A 20,373-nucleotide genomic window follows, 5' to 3' on the forward strand; every position below is an offset into this window, starting at 1 on the left:
TCAAATCGAGGTCCAAATCCCCAATTTTTAAAAAACCTAGGTTCTACCCAAAACACCTAATTTCCCCTATGAAAATCATTGATTTTGAGTTGAAATCATGTGGAAAGATGTTAATGATTGAAGAAAACGAGTTAGAAATCACTTACCACTGTTTTGGAGAAGAAAGATTATTTGAAAAATTGCCTCTTATGTTTTTGGGTTTTGAAAAATGAAAAATAATTGAAAATCCCGTCTAAATATACTACTCTCAGATGCCCTATGCGGACTGCACAAAATCAACTGCGGCTGCACAGCCACTAGTGAACCTGAACGGACCGCACAAAATCAACTGCGGTCGCACAGTCACCAGTGAACCTGTGCGGACCGCACAAGATCCACTGCGGCCACATATCTACCAACGCGAATAGCACAAAACCAATACGGACCGCACTAGCAGGTTCAGAGAGCTGCAATTTTCTGAACCTCCAATAGCCATGTTTTAAGCCTAAGACACCCCGGAACCTACCCGAAACTCACCCCGAGCCCTCGGGACTCCAAACCAAATGTGCATACTAACTCAAAAACATCATACGGACCTACTCGTGCAATCACATCACCAAAATAACATGTAAAATCATGAATTAAACCTCAAAGCTCAACATTTTCATCAAGAACTCTCAAAGTTCATAACTCCTCAATCGGAAGTGCAACTCACGTCAAATAAACTCCGTTTTTTCACCAAATTTTCACAGCTATCTTTCAAATACTATAACAAATTTGTATCGGGTTCCGAAACCAAAATACAGGTCCGATAACAATGGTTTCAAATATTAATTCTTTTCTTTATTTCTTAGATAATTCAGTAAAATAATTTCTTTCAAAAATTGATTTCTAAGGCTTGGGACCTCAGAATTCATTTCCGGGCATATGCGCGAGTCCCATATTTTACTGTGGACCTCCCGGGATCGTCGAAACATGGATCCTATAATCAAATTTTAACTCTAATATTTTTTTATTTCTCATATTTTCACATAGAAGGCTTTCCGGATATAGGTCCGGACCACACACTTAAATTAAGGTGGGGTAAAAAGTGGGTTTTTAGGCTTCGGAACACTGAATTCACTTGCAACACAAGTGATGACCTTTTGAGTCATCATAATATTACATAGTCGTCACTGCGTCAGACTTAAAACTCTTTACAATTTCTACTTTTGTCTATCATTGGGGCAACAAACAACAACAACAAATGAATAAAGTTGCCAGTAGTGAAAACAAAACAAAGACAGTGTGCAACAGATACCAAAGAAAGTAGCAAAAGCAACACAATCAAAGAGTAAAAAATGTAGTCCAATGACAAACCAGGGTCCACGCGGGTTGATAATAGGCTAGATTCATGTAATTTTCCGACTGTTTATGCCCCAACTTGACTATGCTTCATTGTTCTAGGATAGTTAAATGACGATAAATTGGCTCTAATTGTGAGTTTCATGTTTTGCAGGAGCGAGTTGCGCTTATGAGAACTTAGGATAGTGTTTGGAGCTAAATTAAAGAAAGGGAAGCCCCTCGGAGCTAAGTACGTGTGAAAGAAGAGAGAAAAGAAGAGCTAAAATGATGACCCAGCTTAGCGCGACCGCACTAGTCCAGAAACTCGAGACAGAATACTATGTTATACGCGTGGCCATTAACGCGGGCACGAGCGTGGCCGCGCTAGTCCAGTTCAGAGCATTATAATTTAAGGGCTAAACTCGGAAGTTCGGGGGTAATTCCACTTAACCTATAAGAGGTCCAGCTCACCCAAAGCGACATTATCAGGGTTTTTACAGCCTAGTTGAAGGCAAGGAGAGGCAAGAGGCAAGGAGGATAATTCGACATCGAGTTCTTCTTTTCTTCCTTTTGTATTTACCATTTATGATGAATTTTGTTGTTGTTAGTATGAATACGATTATGAGTAGCTAATTATTTTGTCTAGGGTTTTGATGGAACCTGTTGAAGGATGAACTTCGTGTTATGTTAATATAGTTTGCCCAGTTTAATCTTTATTTGTTCAACTACGTTCTTGTTGTAGTTAATTGATAGGATCCTCAATTAGCTGTGCCTATTTAGTATGTATTACTCGGGAGAGAGTGCATATTTAGGTAATTGTTGAACAACACCATTCTCAAAGTATATGAGGAATCAATAACCAAGGGTTTAAATGTGAGATTATGGATAACGAAACCTTGGGTGCGATCTAAAGTGAGCCGTAATAAAAGCCAGCTAGCATAACTCGGGAGAGTGCATCTAGTAAATTATCGTAATTACTCTGGAGAGATTTACGGTAGTAATAGTGCTCATGATCGATAGAGACGATTAGGCAATTCTATGCGAAACATTATAGGAAGGGATTTCATCAATAGGGGAAATCACAACCTTAGATCCTTCTCTTATTTGCATACAACTCAGCCATAGTTAGCTTTTAGTTTATTTACTTTCATTCATTCAGTTATAGTTAGTAAAAATATCACCAATTGTTATTTCAAATTTCTGGAAAGTTGATTACGAAGAATTCAGTGAGTCTAACAAGAGTAATTGGTAGGTTAATTTCATGTGGAATTCGACTCTGGGCTAAATACTCGGACTATATTTGTAAAGACCACTTGTCCTTTTTATAACCCATAGTTGGGCGTGATCAAATTTTGGCGCTGTTGTCGGGGAATTAACGGTGTTATCAATTACAGTCGAAAGAAATACAAAAATTCTTAGTGTAATTAGTTTTCTTTATTTTCAATCTATACATTGAAATTTTAACGTTTGTTGACTTGGTTGTACCGGTGCATGCCTAGAAACTTATCGAGAACTGGTGAAGTATTTGAAGCATTATTAGATCCCGAGAAAGTTTTCAAGTCTTTGAATCGGGCCAACCGGAAAAACAAACAACAACAATCAACTGAACAACTCGTACCAGACATAGGGGATAACGTGGTAGACCTATCTGCGCCAGTGGTGGCACCTCTTGTGCTAGAGGTTGCTCTATATGACTAGGCACAACCCACAACAGAGAATTTGGCCACATCGATATTAGTCTCGCAAATACAGGCCGAATCTTTTCAAATCACAAACAACATATTGCACTTGTTACAAAACAAGGGACTATTTTCGGGGTCATACATTGAAGATCCTCAACAGCAATTTCCTGTCAATCTGCAAAATTCAAAGGCAGCCCAACGTAACTCAGGAAGCAATAAAGCTGTTGTTGTTTCCATTCTCAATGACAGGAGCTGCCCATACCTAGCTAATCTCACTCTCCATTAATTCCATCACGACTTGGGAGGAGTTAGTCAAGCAATTTGTGAATAAGTTTCATTCACCCAACAAGACTACTCAGCAAATTGATGAAATTTTGAGCTTCAAACAGAAATCAATGGAGACATTGCAAGAAATATGGGAACGATTCAAAGGGATGTTGGTTATATGTCCGCACCACGGTATTCCAGATTAGATGCTGGGGAAGCGGTTTTACATGGGTTTGACAGATAACGTGAAGGCTAATGTTGATGATTCAGTTGGTGGAGCATTCTTGAGAAAAACATGGAGAGAAAGACAAAGCCTGCTTGACAAGATGACACAGAATTCGAGGTGGACAACCAGGAATGCATCTATCACTCCAGTAGTTCACTCAATGCCCTTAGATCCGTCCAACACTCTTGCTGAAAATATGGCCACCTTAATGACACAGATGAGTATTCTCACCAAAAATGTGGAAGAGTCAGGGAAGAAGCAGCAGGTGCACATTGTAGATACTACTAATGAGGGCTTATGCAACATCTTGCATTAGTCAGCCAATTGGTGGCCAATGGAATGCGGAAAGTGATCATCATCATTACCCTAAGGACATGAATTATGTGTCTAATTATGGAGTCCAGTGACAAGATGGTCAGAATTGGGGCCAACAGAATCAGCCATACAGGCCAGTCTAGCCACAACTCAACAATGAAAATATGAGAGGTATGCGACCTCACAATAATATGGCGCCTTACCAAAGGCCACAGGGATACAACAATCAAAATCAGCAGCAGGTTTATCATCCTCCTCAACAGCAGCATGGTAGAAGTAGACCTGTCAAATGGGTCGGGTCGACCTACGAACCGGCCCACATAACCCATTAAAATTAACCCTTTAACCGACCTGTGACCCACAGAACCCTAACCGGGCCAACCTATTAATTTAGGGGGCCTGGGCCACGCTACAATATTTTGACCCACTGAACTGGACCGGACCTGAACCGGTAACTGACCCACGGGTCAACCGGCCCGGACCACCCTTATGAATGTGGTAGTAGAGCGCGTAATTGACTAATTAAACGTCGACCAGCTCAGTAAGATTTATTTAATAAAATATTACATATATTTTTTATAAAAAGAAACTAAATCCATTCAACCCGATGCTATCTACAATGGCTCGTGATTTTTTGGTGGTTCCGGTTTTAACTGTTGCTTCAGAAAGTGCATTTAGCCAAGGAAAATTACAACTTGGAGAGCGAAGGTTATCTTTAAGTCCTCGCACATTAGATGTCCTCGTTACTTTTAGAGATTGGATATATGCAGAAAGAAGAAATCAAGGAAATACAAATGACGATTCAAACTCAGTTGAAGATCTGACCATGTCCGATGTTGAAGGAGTGGATGGAGTAGCTAATGAGAATTAGAGTATATTATATTAGAATATCATTTTTCTTATGTATTAGATACAGAAATAATTGAATTCCATATTACTAAAGTATGATTTTTCTTTCATTTTTATTTTAATTGGCTTCAAGAACATGTAGTAATTTCAAGTTCGTATATATGTATAAAAGTTTGAAACTTTTATCATTTATTAGTTTTTAACTTTTTTTAATTAAATTAGATTTGGCCCATTAGGGCTCGGGTTAAGGGGTTACGGGTTAGGGGTCCGGATTGGGTCAACATATTTTGATTAATGGGTCTAATCTGGAACAGCCCCTATAAGAAAGTGAACCGAACTGGCCCGGTTAAGGACCCACGAGCCAAGAGTCAACGGGTCTGGGTCGGGTCGACCCATTTAACAGGTCTAGGTGGAAGACATGAAGATGGATTTACTAGACTCGAGGCAATGATGCAGTAGGTTATTGGGTCAAATGCAAAAATGAGTGAAAGGGTAGATGCACATCAGTCAGCTATAAAGAATATTGAAGTGCAGATGGACCAGATTTCGATGTCTTTGAATAATCATCCTCATGGGACATTGCCTGCAGACATGCAGGTAAATCCAAAAGATCAAGGCCCGAAGCAGCTGATGGCAGTGAGTCTACGTAATGGCAGAGACTCAGACTTAGAGCAAGAGAGGGCTCGAGAAAGCAGACAGGCTGAGACACTTGTACCAGTGCCCATTGAGCTAGATGATTCAACGAAGCTGACAGAGGTGACAGTAAAGCCTGCCCAGGAAGAACCCAACACACAAATTGAGGCTGAGAAAGAAGCTGAGGCAGCCTAGGAACCGGTAGTTGAGGTGGTGTCTGGCAAAGAGAAAACCTAAATAATTGGGAAGAAGAGACCTCTCGCACCATTCTCACAGAGGCTGGGCAAATACCAGAAAGAGGAACAATACAAGAAATTTTTGGAGATAATGAAACAAATCCAGGTAAATATTCCATTGATTGATGCTTTGAAGGAGATGCCTGGTTATGCAAAAATGATGAAGGACTTGATGTCCCAAAAATTCGATTTCCAAGACTTGGCCACAGTGACTCTAACTCAGACCTGCAGTGTTGTGGTGACTAGACCAGTTGCTGAGAAGTTGTCTGACCCAGGGAGTTTCACAATTCCCTACACCATTGGTAACTTTGCTTTTGCCAAGGCACTTTGTGATTTGGGGGCTAGCATAAATCTTATACCCCTGTCAATCTATAAGAGGTTGGGGATTGGAAAAGCTAGACCCACATCTATGTTGTTGCAGCTGGCTGATAGAACCGAAAAAAACCCTCTAGTATCCTGGATGATATGTCGATTCGGGTAGGAAAATTTGTGTTCCCCACAGATTTTGTGATTCTGGATTGCAAGGTGGATGAAGAAATTCCCATAATTTTGGGAAGGACGTTTTTGGCCACAGGGAGAGCTCTCATTGATTTTGAAACTGGGGAGCTCAAGATGAGGTTGAACGATGAGGAGATAACATTCAATGTGCAGAAATCTATGAGGTGACCAAGTGAATTCGCCAATTGCTCTCTTATTGATGTCGTGGATGTAATCGTAGTAGCAGATGATGAGACGTTGACTATTGAGGACCCTCTTACTGCTTGTCTTGTAAATTTAAGTGAGGTGAATAGGGAAGAATTGGCAGAACGGGTGCTGGCCTTAGAGGGCAGAGGGTTTTAGGATAAAACACTTGAATTCGAGCCCCTACACTTAGAATACAAAGAAACCCCTCCAGCTAAACCATTCATATAAGAACCACCAAAGCGGGAGTTGAATCCACTGCCCGCCCATCTCAGGTATGAGTTCCTAGGACCTAACTCAACATTACCTATTATTATCTCATCTAGTTTGTTAGATGTGCAAGCATAACAACTTTTGCAGGTACTCAAGGAGTGCAAGACTGCAATTAGGTGGACCATGGCAGACATTAAGGGGATTAGCCCAGCATATTGTATGCATAAAATTCTGCTGGAAGAGGGGCACAAACCTTCCAGGGAGCACCAAAGACGGCTGAACCCCAACATGAAGGAAGTGGTGAAGAAAGAGGTGATTAGGTGGTTGGATGTGGGAATCATTTTCCCCATCTCTGACAGCAACTGGGTTAGCCCGGTGCAATGTGTTTCTAATAAGGGTGGTATGACGGTGGTAAAAAATGATAACAATGAGTTGATCTCTATAAGAACCGTCACAGGATGGAGAATTTGTATGGACTACAGGAAATTAAATCTAGCCACCCAGAAAGACCACTTCCCACTTCCCTTCATTGATCAGATGCTTGACAGATTGGCAGGGAGGTCCCACTTCTATTTTCTAGATGGGTACTCAGGGTATAATCAAATCTCCATTGCACTAAAGGACAGAGAGAAGACCTCCTTCACATGCCCATATGACATTTATGCTTTTCGGATGATGCCCTTTGGCCTATGTAATGCACCCGCCACATTCCAAAGGTACATGATGGACATATTCACTGACATGGTCGAAGACATAATGGAGGTGTTCATGGATGATTTCTTAGTGGTGGGAAACTCATTCGATGAGTGCCTTACATATCTGACCCGATTGTTGAAAAGATGTATTAAGACTAACCTGGTACTTAATTAGGAAAAGTACCATTTCATGGTACAAGAGGGCATAGTATTGAGACACCGGAAATCAAGCAAGGGATTGAGGTGGATCGTGCTAAAGTTGACGTGATAGCAAAGCTCCCACTCCCACTTCAGTCAAGGCAATCAGGAGCTTCCTCGGGCATGTCGGTTTCTACCGGAAATTCATAAAAGACTTCTCAAAAATTGTCAACCCTCTCTGTAAGTTGTTAGAAAAAGATCACCCTTTCTTGTATTTTGATGATTGCAGGGTAGCATTCGAGGAGTTGAAAAAGAGGCTTGTCACAACACCTATCATTGTTGCCCCCGACTGGGAGCAACCATTCGAACTAATGCCAGTGACTATGCAGTGGGGGCAGTGCTGGGACAATGGAAATACAAGCTAATGCACCCAATTTACTATGCTAGTAGAACGTTGAGTGGAGCCCAGCTGAACTACACTATGACTGAAAAGGAGATACTGGTTGTGGTGTTTGCATTCGACAAGTTCAGATCATACCTGATTGGCTCTAAGGTAATTGTATATACTGATCATGCAGCTCTCAGGTACTTGATTGAGAAAAAAGAGTCCAAACCGTGCCTGATTCGTTGGGTGCTGTTACTGAAAGAGTTCGACCTGGAGATTCGTGACCGTAAGGGCACAGAAAACCAAGTCGTTGATCATCTATCACGACTTGAAGGAGCTGAAAACTCAGTTGAAGTAGAGGATATTCTGGAAACCTTTCCAGACGAGTAGCTACTCGCTAATGGCCTTGAGGAAGTGCCATGGTATGCAGACTTTGCAAATTACCTGGCAAGCGGTATAGTTCCCTATGACCTTTCCTCTGTACAAAAGAAAACGTTTTATCATGACTGCCGCATGTATTACTGGGATGAACCTTATCTGTTTGGAATATGTGTTGACAATATGATCCGGAGGTGTGCCCCGATATAGAAAAATCTTCTATTTTGTAGGCATGTCACGCATCGGTGTATGGCGGGCATTTTGGAGGAGTCAGGACGACAGCAAAAGTACTAGAAGTCGGGTTCTACTAGCCAATAGTATTTAAAGATGCACATCAATGGGTGAAAGGCTGTAATGAATGTTAGCGAACCGCGAACATTTCCCATTGCCATGAGATGCCCATGAACCCAATTGAAGAGGTTGAAGTGTTCGATGTCTGGGGGATAGACTTCATGGGCCCTTTCGTCAGCTCCTTTGGCAATAAGTACATACTTGTTATTGTAGATTACATGTCCAAATGGGTGGAAGTTGCAGCACTTCCCACCAATGATGTAAGAGTGGTGGTGGGGTTTTTGAAGAAGAATATATTCACCCGTTTTGAGACCCCGAGAGCTATTATCAGTGATGGAGGCACTCACTTCTGCGATTGAGCCTTCGAGAAATTGCTAGCAAAGTACGATGTGCGCCACAAGATGGCAACATCATATCATCCTCAAACTAGTGGACAGGCCGAAGTGTCTAATAGAGAGATAAAGAGTGTACAGACCAAGACTGTGAATGCCACAAGAACTGATTGGGCAAAAAAGCTAGATGATGCACTCTGGGCCTACAGAACTGCTTCCAAAACACCAATTGGTATGTCACCATACAAGTTGGTGTTCGGGAAGGCTTGTCACTTGCTAGTGGAACTAGAACATAGAGCTTGGTGAGCAATGAAATAGCTGAATCTGGACATTGTGGTTGGGGGAACAACTAGAGTCATAGAATTGCATGAGCTCGACGAGTTCCGATATCTTGCTTTCAAGAGCACGAGGTTGTATTAGGAGAGAATGAAGCGGTTGCACGACAAGAACATTGTTGAGCGAAATTTCAATCCCAGAGACATGGTATTGCTTTATAACTCAAGATTAAGGCTATTTCAGGGTAAACTCAAGTCACGATGGTCTGGAACATTCCGAGTGGTCGAAGTATTCCCTTCAGGTGTCGTAGAGATTGCCTCAGAGAAAGACTCTCATACATTTAGAGTCAATGGGCAGAGATTGAAACCATATGTGGGCATGGATGAATCAAAGGAAGTGTTAGTGATCCATCTGACTAAACCTCAAAGGTCGAGCGAGCCTTAAATGTGCTTATCTGCGTCGTGCTGCGACGTTAAATCAGCCACTGCATGGGAGGCAACCCATTGATTTGTTGTAATTGTCGTGCCATGACATTAACTAAGGCGATGGTTGGGAGGCAACCCAATGATAGTTAGTAGTTGTTAATTTTAATTTTGGTAAGTACTAACCAAGGCAGGTGAAATTGGGCAGGTAATAAGTCAATCGGACACAGAAAGAAAAAGTGAAAAAGTGGAAAATTTTTTAGCACAGGAGCGCACCCGCGCTACAGGCCGTGCATATGGGCAAACATTCTGCCTCAGCATCTCAACCACTAGCGCGACCGCGCTAGTGGCCGCACATATGGCCAAGTACACTGTTTTCACTAGCGCGGCCGCGCTCGTATCGTGTTATGACCGCGCTAGTCCCGCCTATTTAACTGAACATTTGCTTTATTTATTTTTATTTTTTTATTTCTTATTCTTTATTTTGTATATTAATTGTATTAAGTGTTTAGTAACCCCCCCCCCCCTAACTATTCCCCTCTTCTTCATCCCCAAAATCCCCAACGCACAAATTCCCAACCCTAACTCCCATCTTCTAAAAATTTCACTCTACTCCATTCCTAAATTCCCCAAGGCTCAAGCCCAACTCTCCACTACTATTCTAGACTTCTCCCTAGGGGTGTGCATTTGAATCGATTTATTGATAAATCGAATTGATTATTTGTTATCGGTTTATCGATTTCGATTTCGAAATTTTCCTTATTGAGTTATCGATTTCGATTTCGATTTTGTCCTTTTCGGTTATCGGTTTATCGATAAACCGATAAGATATACAAAAAAGACAAAAAAATTTAACCCTTATTATATAATACTCTTTCCTTTACCCTAAGTCCCTAACCCTATTATTTCCTCTACCACATTTAAGGAATGATCATATTTAAAGATCAAGGGAATGAAGTTCAAATTAATGGAAAACAGAATTAGTCGTGATGATGTATTTTCTTTTGTTTTTTTATACCGTTGGAGTGTTGGTGGCATACATTTGATCCCTTACTTTAGTTTTGTTGCATGTGCTTGTTGACACAATTTTTATGTTATAAACAGTGTTCGTCTTATTTTAGCTTCTTTTTGTCCATATTAGTTAGGCGTGTTTATAGCGATATACTTTCCGTGGAATCCCGCAAATTTTCTTATTGGTTTAATCGATAAGCCCCCAAAATCGATAAATCGAAATCGAAAAAATCAAAACCTTATTGAAATGATAATAATAAGCATATGTACAAATCGATAATCGATAAGTAATTATCGATAATGGTCAAAATCGAAGAGCACGCCTACTTCTCCCCACATTCTCTCACTACAGGTATGGTTTCTTTTTTGCCATTTTTCTTTTTTTGTGCAGATTTTTATTTTCATTTTTTTAATTATATAGTAGATTTTTCTTTTCTTTTCTTAGTAGAAATTTGTAGTGTTTGTGTAGTGTTTGTGGGTGGTGATATTGGTGGAATTTTATCTTAACTTAGTGGGTGAATTTGGGGAAATTATGGTGGTCATGGGGTTACAACTTGTTTAAATTGGAGATTGGGTATATAAAGTCCACAAGGTGTTTGCTTAAATGCTACAGTGAGTGTAAATGGGTAATTGTGACCAATTGTGCAAGTGAACTTTGAGTAACCGCAATTGAGTCACACATTTTGTTCTATGCTAATGCTATTATTCTTCCAGGTACTATGACTCCATCCAGGAAACGCCGCACCACCGGTGCCTCGTCCAGCGGTCAAGATGGATCGTCCAGGGCGCGCATGTCAGCTCCTGCTCGTCCCTTTGATAGTAGCAGGTTTGTCACTGCTAAGGCTCAGGACCGCTTTGCGGATAAGGCCCTTAAGAAACCGATATCGAAAAGGGGCAAGATATAGGGTCGATCCAGCTGGGCTGCCCTAACTTGTATAATGAGTTGGTAAGGCGGGGGCTACAAATCTTCCTTGAAGAGCCAGATGAGCGGAATATGATGGTTGTTCGTGAATTCTACGCCAATGTAAAAGAACATGTGAATGGCGTAGTAACAGTGCGCAGAAGGCAGTGGATGCCTCTGTTGAGTCTATAAGGAGGATATACCAGTTGCCCGCTCCTGTGGATCCGTATGAAGACTACCATGAGATATATGGCAGATCACACACTCAGTGGGGATGTTCTTTACAACAATCTGTGTACCCGACAAGGAAATTATATGGATGAAGTATGGTAAGAAGTTTTACTCCGCAACGCTAACCTTTGAAGGTAAATACTGGTTATATGTTATCAACAACCGCCTGATCCTGTCTTCCAACACCATGGAGGTGAATGGTCCTCGAGTGGCTCTGATATGGTGCTTTATGAATGGTCACAACTTTGACGTGGCCAAGATGATTCATGAGGAGATTTTCACCCGTTATCCGGTGAAAAGGTATGGGTTCTTCTTCCCTTCCTTAGTTACTAAAGTATGTCGGGCTGTTTGGGTGCCGGAAAATCTGGATGTGGATGCAATAATGCCAAAAGACTCCAAGTTTCAAGCAGATAAGGTAACTACTAGGAAGGAGCCGATGGAAGCGGGTGGTGATGATAGTGGTGAATCTGATGACTCTGACGAAGAGGAGGCTGAGCAGGAGGATGTGAGGGTCAAACCTCCTGCCCATGAGCAAATTGCAGAGGTTGTAGTACCATCTGGGGTTGCTCGGGTTACCCGGTTCACAACTTTGGAGTAGGAGGTGGCCGAATTGCGTACCTCAGTCGCCGACTTAGGTATACGTGTTGACGCGGTGGCTGCCCAGCAGGTGAAATCGGAGAAGAAAGTATTGGGCTGGCTGAGAGCTCTAGGTCGTGCTTGCAATCTGAACCCGAAGACGGTCTCCGATCAAGAGTGATCACTTAGGGAAGTTCCTTTACCTCACTATTCTTTATTTTGTATGCAATGAGGACATGTCTTGCTTTTAAGTATGGGGTGGGGGATACTTCAATGTATGTGTGTATATGTAACAACTTGACTGTTTGATGTTTTCTTTGTTTTTCTTGATTGTTTTCGGTGGTTTTGAGTAATAGTCAAATTATGTAAGTTAACTTGTTCCGATGACGGATCTCTTTCGACGGGGTTCTTGAGGGTCTAAGTCGACGTAAAAAAAAATTAAAAAAAAAACAGAAATATGTTGGACTCATCCTGATGACGGATCTTCTAGATAGTTTTCTTGAGGGAAGTAAGTCTAAAGAAAATACCAACAAAATTATTTTTGTTTTAGGTAGTGTAGTAACTCCCCCTTGATTTTTCTTTGGGCACGGTTCTTTTCCAAGGGTTTTGCTTGAACCGGGTGTAATTAGTTTTTGTTTATTTTGTTTTTAGTTTTTAGTTAGTATTGATAGGCTATGAGCTGAAATAGAAAGAGAACCCTTGGCATTGATACACCTAAACACAATAGACACTAGAGTGTGACGCTTAGTCTCAGTGGTTGATTCTTGTTGGAGTTCCTTAAATTGTATGTTTGTAACTGACATGAGTACTCAAACGAGAGTGTCTTGATAAGCCAATTTAGAGTGAGTCATGTGTCATATGTGTGTGAATTGTACTATATTCTATGCTCTGCATGTGATACCTAGAACTTGCCCCATGTGTTTGCAAAGCGAAATAGTAGCTTTATTCAGTCTTAGAAGTGATATAAGCATTTCTTTGTAAGCCAGATATATAAAGTAGACCCACCTAAATGTGATACATCGTAGTTAACCCCGTTGAGCCTATAAGCCTGTTTCTTTGGCAACCACATTACAAACCTTACCCAATTATTTGAACGGCCCATCTGTTTGAACCATTTTACCTCCCATGAGTACTTGAATGGTTATGAAATATGCAAAAGCTAAAGTGTGGGGAGGTGGTTTGGTTTTTTGAGTGGAACAGATGAAATAGAAAAAAAAAGTACAGTATTTTGAAAAAGTAAAAGAATAAGCACCACTTAAAAAAAAGAATGAGTAAATGTAGTATTTGATAAGTGGTGACTTGATACAATTGTACCTAATGGAGTTGGGTTGTTATAAATATAAGTGTGGTGAAATGTCTGGTTTGACATCAATATGGTTTTGAACGTTAATGTGATTGTATTAAAAGTGCTTAGGGAGGTTAGTCACTATATCCAAATATATCCTACCCGTCCCTTAGCCTACATTACAACCAAATGAAGTCCTAATTGATCTTAGACTGAATGAGCTCGATTAGTAGAGTAGTACACTACGAGCAAGCTTATGGTGCATCTGTGTGGCATGCGAATGTTCTTTTTGAGAGTGAGCGAATTTTATCTATCTGAGTTCCTAATTGTTCTTAATATTACTATTTGTGGAACTACTCTCTTGTGTGATGTGAGGGCATATGATTCACGAATTTCTGTATAGAAAAATTTGAGTAAGTGTGAATATTGCACGGCACGTGAGAGTCGGCTTTTGAGGCAAAGATTGTCCACTACTAGACGTAACTTTGGTGATTTGTTCTTGGTGTGATACGTTAGGGGAAAATCTTAGTGAAGGAACCTTTATAGAGTGTGGTGGATTGTTCGAGGACTAGCAATGATTTAAGTGTGGGTTGTTGATAATAGGCTAGATTCATGTAATTTGGCGACGGTTTATGCCCCAACTTGACTATGCTTCACTGTTCTAGGATAGTTAAATGACGATAAATTGGCTCTAATTGTGAGTTTCATGTTTTACAGGAGCGAGTTGCGCTTATGAGAACTTAGGACAGCGTTTGGAGCTAAATTAAAGCAAGGGAAGCCCCTCGGAGCTAAGTACGTGTGAAAGAAGAGAGAAAAGAAGAGCTAAAATGATGACCCAGCTTAGCGCGGCCATTAGCGTGACCGTGCTAGTCCAGAAACTCGAGACAGAATACTATGCTATATTGCGGCCATTAGCGCGACCGCGCTAGTCCAGTTCTAAGCATATAATTTCAGGGGTAAACTTGGAAGTTCGGGGGTAATTCCACTTAACCTATAAGAGGTCCAGCTCGCCCAAAGGGACATTATCAAGGTTTTTACAGCTTAGTTGAAGGCAAGGAGAGGCAAGAGGCAAGGAGAATAATTCGACATCGAGTTCTTCTTTTCTTCCTTTTGTATTTACCATTTATGATGAATTTTGTTGTTGTTAGTATGAATACGATTATGAGTAGCTAATTATTTTGTCTAGGGTTTTGATGGAACCTGTTGAAGGATGAACTTCGTGTTATGTTAATATAGTTTGCCCAGTTTAATCTCTATTTGATCAACTACGTTCTTGTTGTAGTTAATTGATAGGATCCTTAATTAGCTGTGCCTATTTAGTATGTATTACTCGGGAGAGAGTGCATATTTAGGTAATTGTTGAACAACACCATTCTCAAAGTATATGAGGAATCAATAACCAAGGGTTTAAATGTGAGATTAGGGATAACGAAACCTTGGGTGCGATCTAAAGTGAGCCGTAATAAAAGCCAGCTAGCGTAACTCGGGAGAGTGCGTCTAGTAAATTATCGTAATTACTCGGGAGAGATTTACGATAGTAATAGTGCTCATGATCGATACAGATGATTAGGCAATTCTATGCGAAACATTATAGGAAGGGATTCCATCAATAGGGGAAATCACAACCTTAGATCCTTCTCTTATTTGCATACAACTCAGCCATAGTTAGCTTTTAGTTTATTTACTTTCATTCATTCAGTTATAGTTAGTAAAAATATCACCAATTGTTATTTCAAATTTCTGGAAAGTTGATTACGAAGAATTCAGTGAGTCTAACAAGAGTAATTGGTAGGTTAATTTCCTGTGGAATTCGACTCTGGGCTAAATACTCGGATTATATTTGTAACGACCGCTTGTCCTTTTTATAAGGCATAGTTGGGCGTGATCACAAGTTCCAGGGAAAGGGCGCACCCCAAGGGTGTGTAGTGTTAGTAGCCTACCCTGATGCAAGTATCTCGCCTGATTTCAGGCTCGAACTCGTGACCTATATAGGTCACACAAAGAATAGCAGCAAGAATAAAGTGGTCAGTAGAAAGAGGGACTGCTGCTAGGAAAATGTTTGGTTAGATCCTTAGCTAATTTACGCACATATATTATTTAGAAGAACACAAACAAGAGACATAAGTCATAACACATATCCAGCACAGACCGAAGAAACGTAGAATACAATCTAGGGATCCTACCAGATGTAGAACAATTACAAGATAACAAAACCTAACAAAATCCTAGCATTTAACACGTTACAACCACGTATTAACATTAGTAACTAAAAAGCATTAGGCTCAAGGAAAGCTTTAAGCTGATGGGAAAAATATGGTGAATAAAGGACAGCCCGGTGCACTAAGCTCCCGCTATGCGCGGGGTCCGAAGAAGGGCTGGACCACAAGGGTCTATTGTGCGCAACCTTACCCTGCATTTATGCAAGAGGCTGTTTCCACGCCTCGTACAAGTGTCTATTGTACTATGGTGCATGAACACTAAAAATAGGGGACATATGACATGTACATAATCAGTAAAATTAATTCAAGGGCTCAACCAACATCTTCATTGTAGTTCTTCCTAATGATCTTAAAGTGTGTATTCCATACTCTAAATCTGAATCACAAGTTATTGCAATCCAATCGTTATCTTCATCTTCATACTTTATAGAATAACTTCCAACCGGTACTAATTTCAATCTCTTTTCAACTTCTGTTTCCAAATCAATTTTCCCCGATGAAAGAGAGAGCGGAAACCTTATGGTCACATCTTTGTAAGTTACCTTTACGCTCATGGTGTTGTCGCTCTGAAATGTAGCAATAGGCACCTTCCTCTGAGTCAACGTCGTAGTTGTATCCATTCCATTAGACAGACTAGCATGTGGTAGCTGTAGGTCTTCTCGACTGGAATTCCCCATCTGTTTTTCAACTCTTTTTACTGGTTTGTTTTCAGAAAGCGAGCATACATCATTTGCAGACTTACTACGTGGCCACCTGTATATATCGTAGTCTCTGCACATGCGCTTCAAGGTACTTCGAGCAACTGCAAGAAAAAAAGTTAGCATCAAATTTGGTGAATGTTTATGAAGTTGCGAAATGCCTATATTGAAAAGATTTGCTTACCTCCTAAACTCTTTGCAGCATCAGAAAGTTTCTTTCCAAATTGTTCTTCTAGAACACTACGACTAATGCCATACTCCTTTTCTATCCTCTTTATCCTTTTATGTTTCTCTGGACAATTCTGGGAATTTGTATTCTCTTCGACATGCACAGAATGCTTTCGTTTGTCCGCTACATCAGCTTCCTCCACTGTCTGCTGATGTGCTGAATCTGGCTGTGTACTTTCTCCTCTCTTCTTTGACTGAAGATTCATTTGAGTGTCCCGTCCATAATCCGCAGTTACAATTTCTTCTAAATCAGATGAACTTGAAGGATCAAAACCAAATATTTGATTGATGGTGTTATATTGTACCATCGAGGGAAGTTGACGATGGCCTATTTTGAAGGAATCAAGTTTTTCATCGAGCGAAGCTTTATCAGTAGACAAGTTTTGCTCTGAATCAACAAATGATGTTGCAAGTATGTCTGAATCAGTATAGGCAAATTTGTTCTCTTTGAAATGTACAGAACTCTTTTCTTTGTCCATTGCATCAGCTTCCTCAACTCCTTGTTTGTGTGCTGAATCTTGCAGCACAGTTTCTTCTCCATTATCAGGAGTATGGTTTGTAATTTCCATGTAATGAGCTCCTATATCAGTTGAACTCGAAGGCCCTAAATCAGCGGTATCTTGATTCAAGGAATCAAAATGCACCACCTTTTCGTTTCCCTTTGATCGAACCACTTGTTGTGGTTGGTTTATCTCAAAGGAATCAAGCTCATCGACAGGAGCAGTTCTGATAACCTCAACAAACAGGCTTGGTCCTGAATCAAGGAAAAAGCTCGGAAGTTGCTCTCGAATTGTGGCTAATAGCTTGCTCAAGAAACTTTGTGGATTTCTATCGAGCATCTCATCACGTGGTAAAAAGAATTCTAGTACCATGTGGCATGCACTATTCAGTCTCACAAAAATTGCAAAACAGGCGGTAAATCCAGCACAGCGGGCAATTGGTACTAAGGGGTAAAAATCTATGCTTAATTGAGTTATATCTCGGCAAAAGCATGAACCCTTTGATGAAAGCACTTTTCCAACCAATCCTTGACCAATCTGTACATGATGTAGGTCACTAACAGCCAAAAATTCAAGAGACGATATCTCTTCACTCCAATATTTTGTTGGGGGCGAGGTGATCAACATTTGTGTTCTACTTGAATCAAGCACTGGAATCCAAGTTTGAGCAAAGAGTAACATGTGAGTCTTACATGTTACGTCCAAAGCCTCCTTTACTTGAGCAAGTTCTTGCTCCCATACTTCTTGTATCTGCTTTGAGCAAATTAAATTACATAAATAGAGTAGAGGTGGGAGAGAGAGAGATTTAAAGACTTCATGTATTGCTCAAGATAGAAGGGGAAAGTTGGCGTAACTGGTAAAGTTGTTGCCATGTGACCAGGAGGTCACGGGTTCGAGCTGTGGAAACAGTGAAATACAGGGTAAGGCTGCGTACAATAGACCCTTGCGGTCCGACTTTCCCCGGAAGCTGGGCTGGCCGTTTTTTTAATGTATTGTTCAAGATAAATATTCAATGACGGGAATTCTTTTCACTTGCTTATAAAGAAATGCATAATTAGGAGAGTTTACCTCTTGCGGGCATGCTAACCATGAAGGAATGAGAGCTAGACCCATTGTCTGCAAATAATATAAGTTTCAGCGCAGTATGAAATACAACTAACAGCAAACTAGGCTTACTCGAGGATTTTGGAGGAAGCCTAATTGCAAGGAATCATCCGATACAAATTTAGATATTCAATCATGTGCCTAACTGCAAGGAATCATCCGATACAAATTTAGATATTCAATCATGTGGGGAATTTACCCAACTTATTCGCAACTAAGTAGTAGTAGTAGTAATCCAATGAGGACAGAAGACTAAGAACTTTAATGTTATGAGAATCCCAACAAAATCATTACTTTCTAAATTTTCTCCAAAGCCAACATGGAAAATAACAATGGTACAGAAGGAGCAACCATCAAAAGTGGTTATCTGAGGACTCCTAATCCATAAATTCTTGAAATGTTTCACTTTCGAGTTGTAAGTAAAATTCTCAAGGCTATCAAAAGTTTCACTTGCCCAAGTTACTTGATGTAGTGAACTTGAAAACTTCCACTTATTTAATTGAAACCTGAGTGGAATTAACTCTAACATGCATGTCGCATGACTTTTGTTTATCAAGGTTTTTCAGTCACAAAATTATTTCAGAACATTGCATTTATTGTGGTCATGCTTATGAGGATATATAATCTAGCTTATATAAACTGGCAGCGTAGTCGGTTGTAGCTATCTCTTAGGTGACTTGATAATGTAAAAATATCTTTTATATTGACTATAGAAGTTAAACTCTACAAAAAAGTAGGGGGCATATAGGATATACCTTAAGTATTCTGTGATTGTTGATGAGACGGTCTAAGATAGAGTAAAGATCAAGACCTACATTTGCCTCGAAAGCATATTCCAGTACGCCAATACAACGGTCCCCTGAACTCTCAAATACTGGCAAAGTCCAATAGCTACCTACTCCCAAACACATTGCAAAATTGCGCAAAGGGTATTCATCCATGTAATAGTATCTGACATGAGGACTGAATTCAGGCATTCCACTTCTGAAGACGCGCGCTGGACGGCCATGGACGCATATGCGTTTAGTTTCATCGATCTCTGTGGCGTCCACGGACGCTATTGTGTGAAGAGATACACGCCTGTACGCCCACAGACCCTCGTGAATCTTGCCATTAAAAGAAAAAGGCTGGTCTGCTGTTGTTAAGAAAGTCTTCCCACCATTATTCCTTATAGGTGACCAAAATTGAATCAAACAAGTACCTTGAACATCAAGAAGCTCGACTAGATTCTTGATTGTCAATCTGTTCAATTGACAGTCACCATTTGTATCAGGTTGAGTAGAATCTCCTTTTCAATGAAAAGTCGAACAAGATTGACGTTAGAGAATTTCAAAACAAAACAACAACTTAATGATCTCTAATAAAGGCAGCCCGATGCACTAAGCTGCCCCTATGCGCGAGGTCCGAGGAAAAGCCGGACCACAAGGGTCTATTGTACACAACCTTACCCCGCATTTCTGCAAGAGGTTAATTCCACGACTCGAACTCGTAACCTCCTGGTCACATGGCAGCAACATTACCAATTACGCCAAGACTCCCCTTCAACTTAATGATCTCTAATACTCAACAGAAATCGAAAGAAACATGAATTTCATTGACCCTAAAAATGGACAAAATGAAGGATATTTCTCAAGAAAAATTACTAGACATCACTGCTATATATGCTTTAAATGATTTTCAATTATTTCAGTAACTGCCCACTAACTAATTTTGCTTCCTTAACAGCTCCTTTCCCAATTCGTTACGAACAACAACTATTACCACGACTCAATCCCAAGCAATTTGAATCGGCTATATGAATTCTCACTAATCATTTCACTCCATTTAATCTCAGCTCAGACCAAAACTATACCCAAAAAAAAAATGCAATTTCGAAAAAAAAAAGGAAAAAAAGACCAAGGCCACAAACAGAGAAACAGAAGAACTTACTGAGAATTGGAAAGAGGGATTTAACTTGGTTCAACTCATCACCATTATGTTGAGTCCAAAAAACCCACCGATTAATGCCATCATTTCGTTTTCTATAAGAAAATTTCAGTTCAATAGGCATGATTAAAGAATTTATTATAACAAATCAAGAATCAAAATCCTCTTAATTACTTTCCTCTCTCTCATTCTAAGTTGTGAAAATGAACACAATCCATTTAAATATGCCAACTTGGAATATAAACCAACCAATAAAAAAGAGAGAAAAGAATTTATGAAAGCACATAAATTTGGTACATAGTTCTTTGTGTAGGCCACATAGGCTAGTCACTAGTGCTCTGTCAATTTTCTTTTTTCTTCTCTTACTCAAACG

General features: G+C 40.2%; 1 protein-coding gene across 1 annotated transcript; it reads right to left on the bottom strand.

Annotated features, from left to right (window-relative positions):
* Positions 1-15,441: 15,441 nt before the first annotated feature.
* On the bottom strand, positions 15,442-20,373 carry LOC104232265 (protein NLP7-like). The gene is made up of 5 exons (XM_009785417.2): positions 20,004-20,373; positions 18,830-19,362; positions 18,039-18,086; positions 16,427-17,720; positions 15,442-16,346 (listed from the first exon to the last, which is right to left on the bottom strand). The coding sequence occupies exons 1-5, from the start codon at positions 20,122-20,124 to the stop codon at positions 15,844-15,846; spliced, it is 2,499 nt and encodes an 832-aa protein (XP_009783719.1). The 5' UTR covers positions 20,125-20,373; the 3' UTR covers positions 15,442-15,843.

Source organism: Nicotiana sylvestris, chromosome 11, assembly GCF_000393655.2.
Source record: "Nicotiana sylvestris chromosome 11, ASM39365v2, whole genome shotgun sequence".
In the NCBI taxonomy this organism is placed as follows: domain Eukaryota; kingdom Viridiplantae; phylum Streptophyta; class Magnoliopsida; order Solanales; family Solanaceae; genus Nicotiana; species Nicotiana sylvestris.

Bases quoted from the DNA above. Each gene is read 5' to 3' on its own strand.
- LOC104232265 (XM_009785417.2), bottom strand. From the start codon at position 20,124: ATGCCTATTGAACTGAAATTTTCTTATAGAAAACGAAATGATGGCATT. The intron at 18,087-18,829 runs GTATATCCTATA...TATTATTTGCAG, and splicing joins ACAATCACAGAATACTTAAG to ACAATGGGTCTAGCTCTCAT. The intron at 17,721-18,038 runs GTAAACTCTCCT...TGCTCAAAGCAG, and splicing joins GGTTAGCATGCCCGCAAGAG to ATACAAGAAGTATGGGAGCA.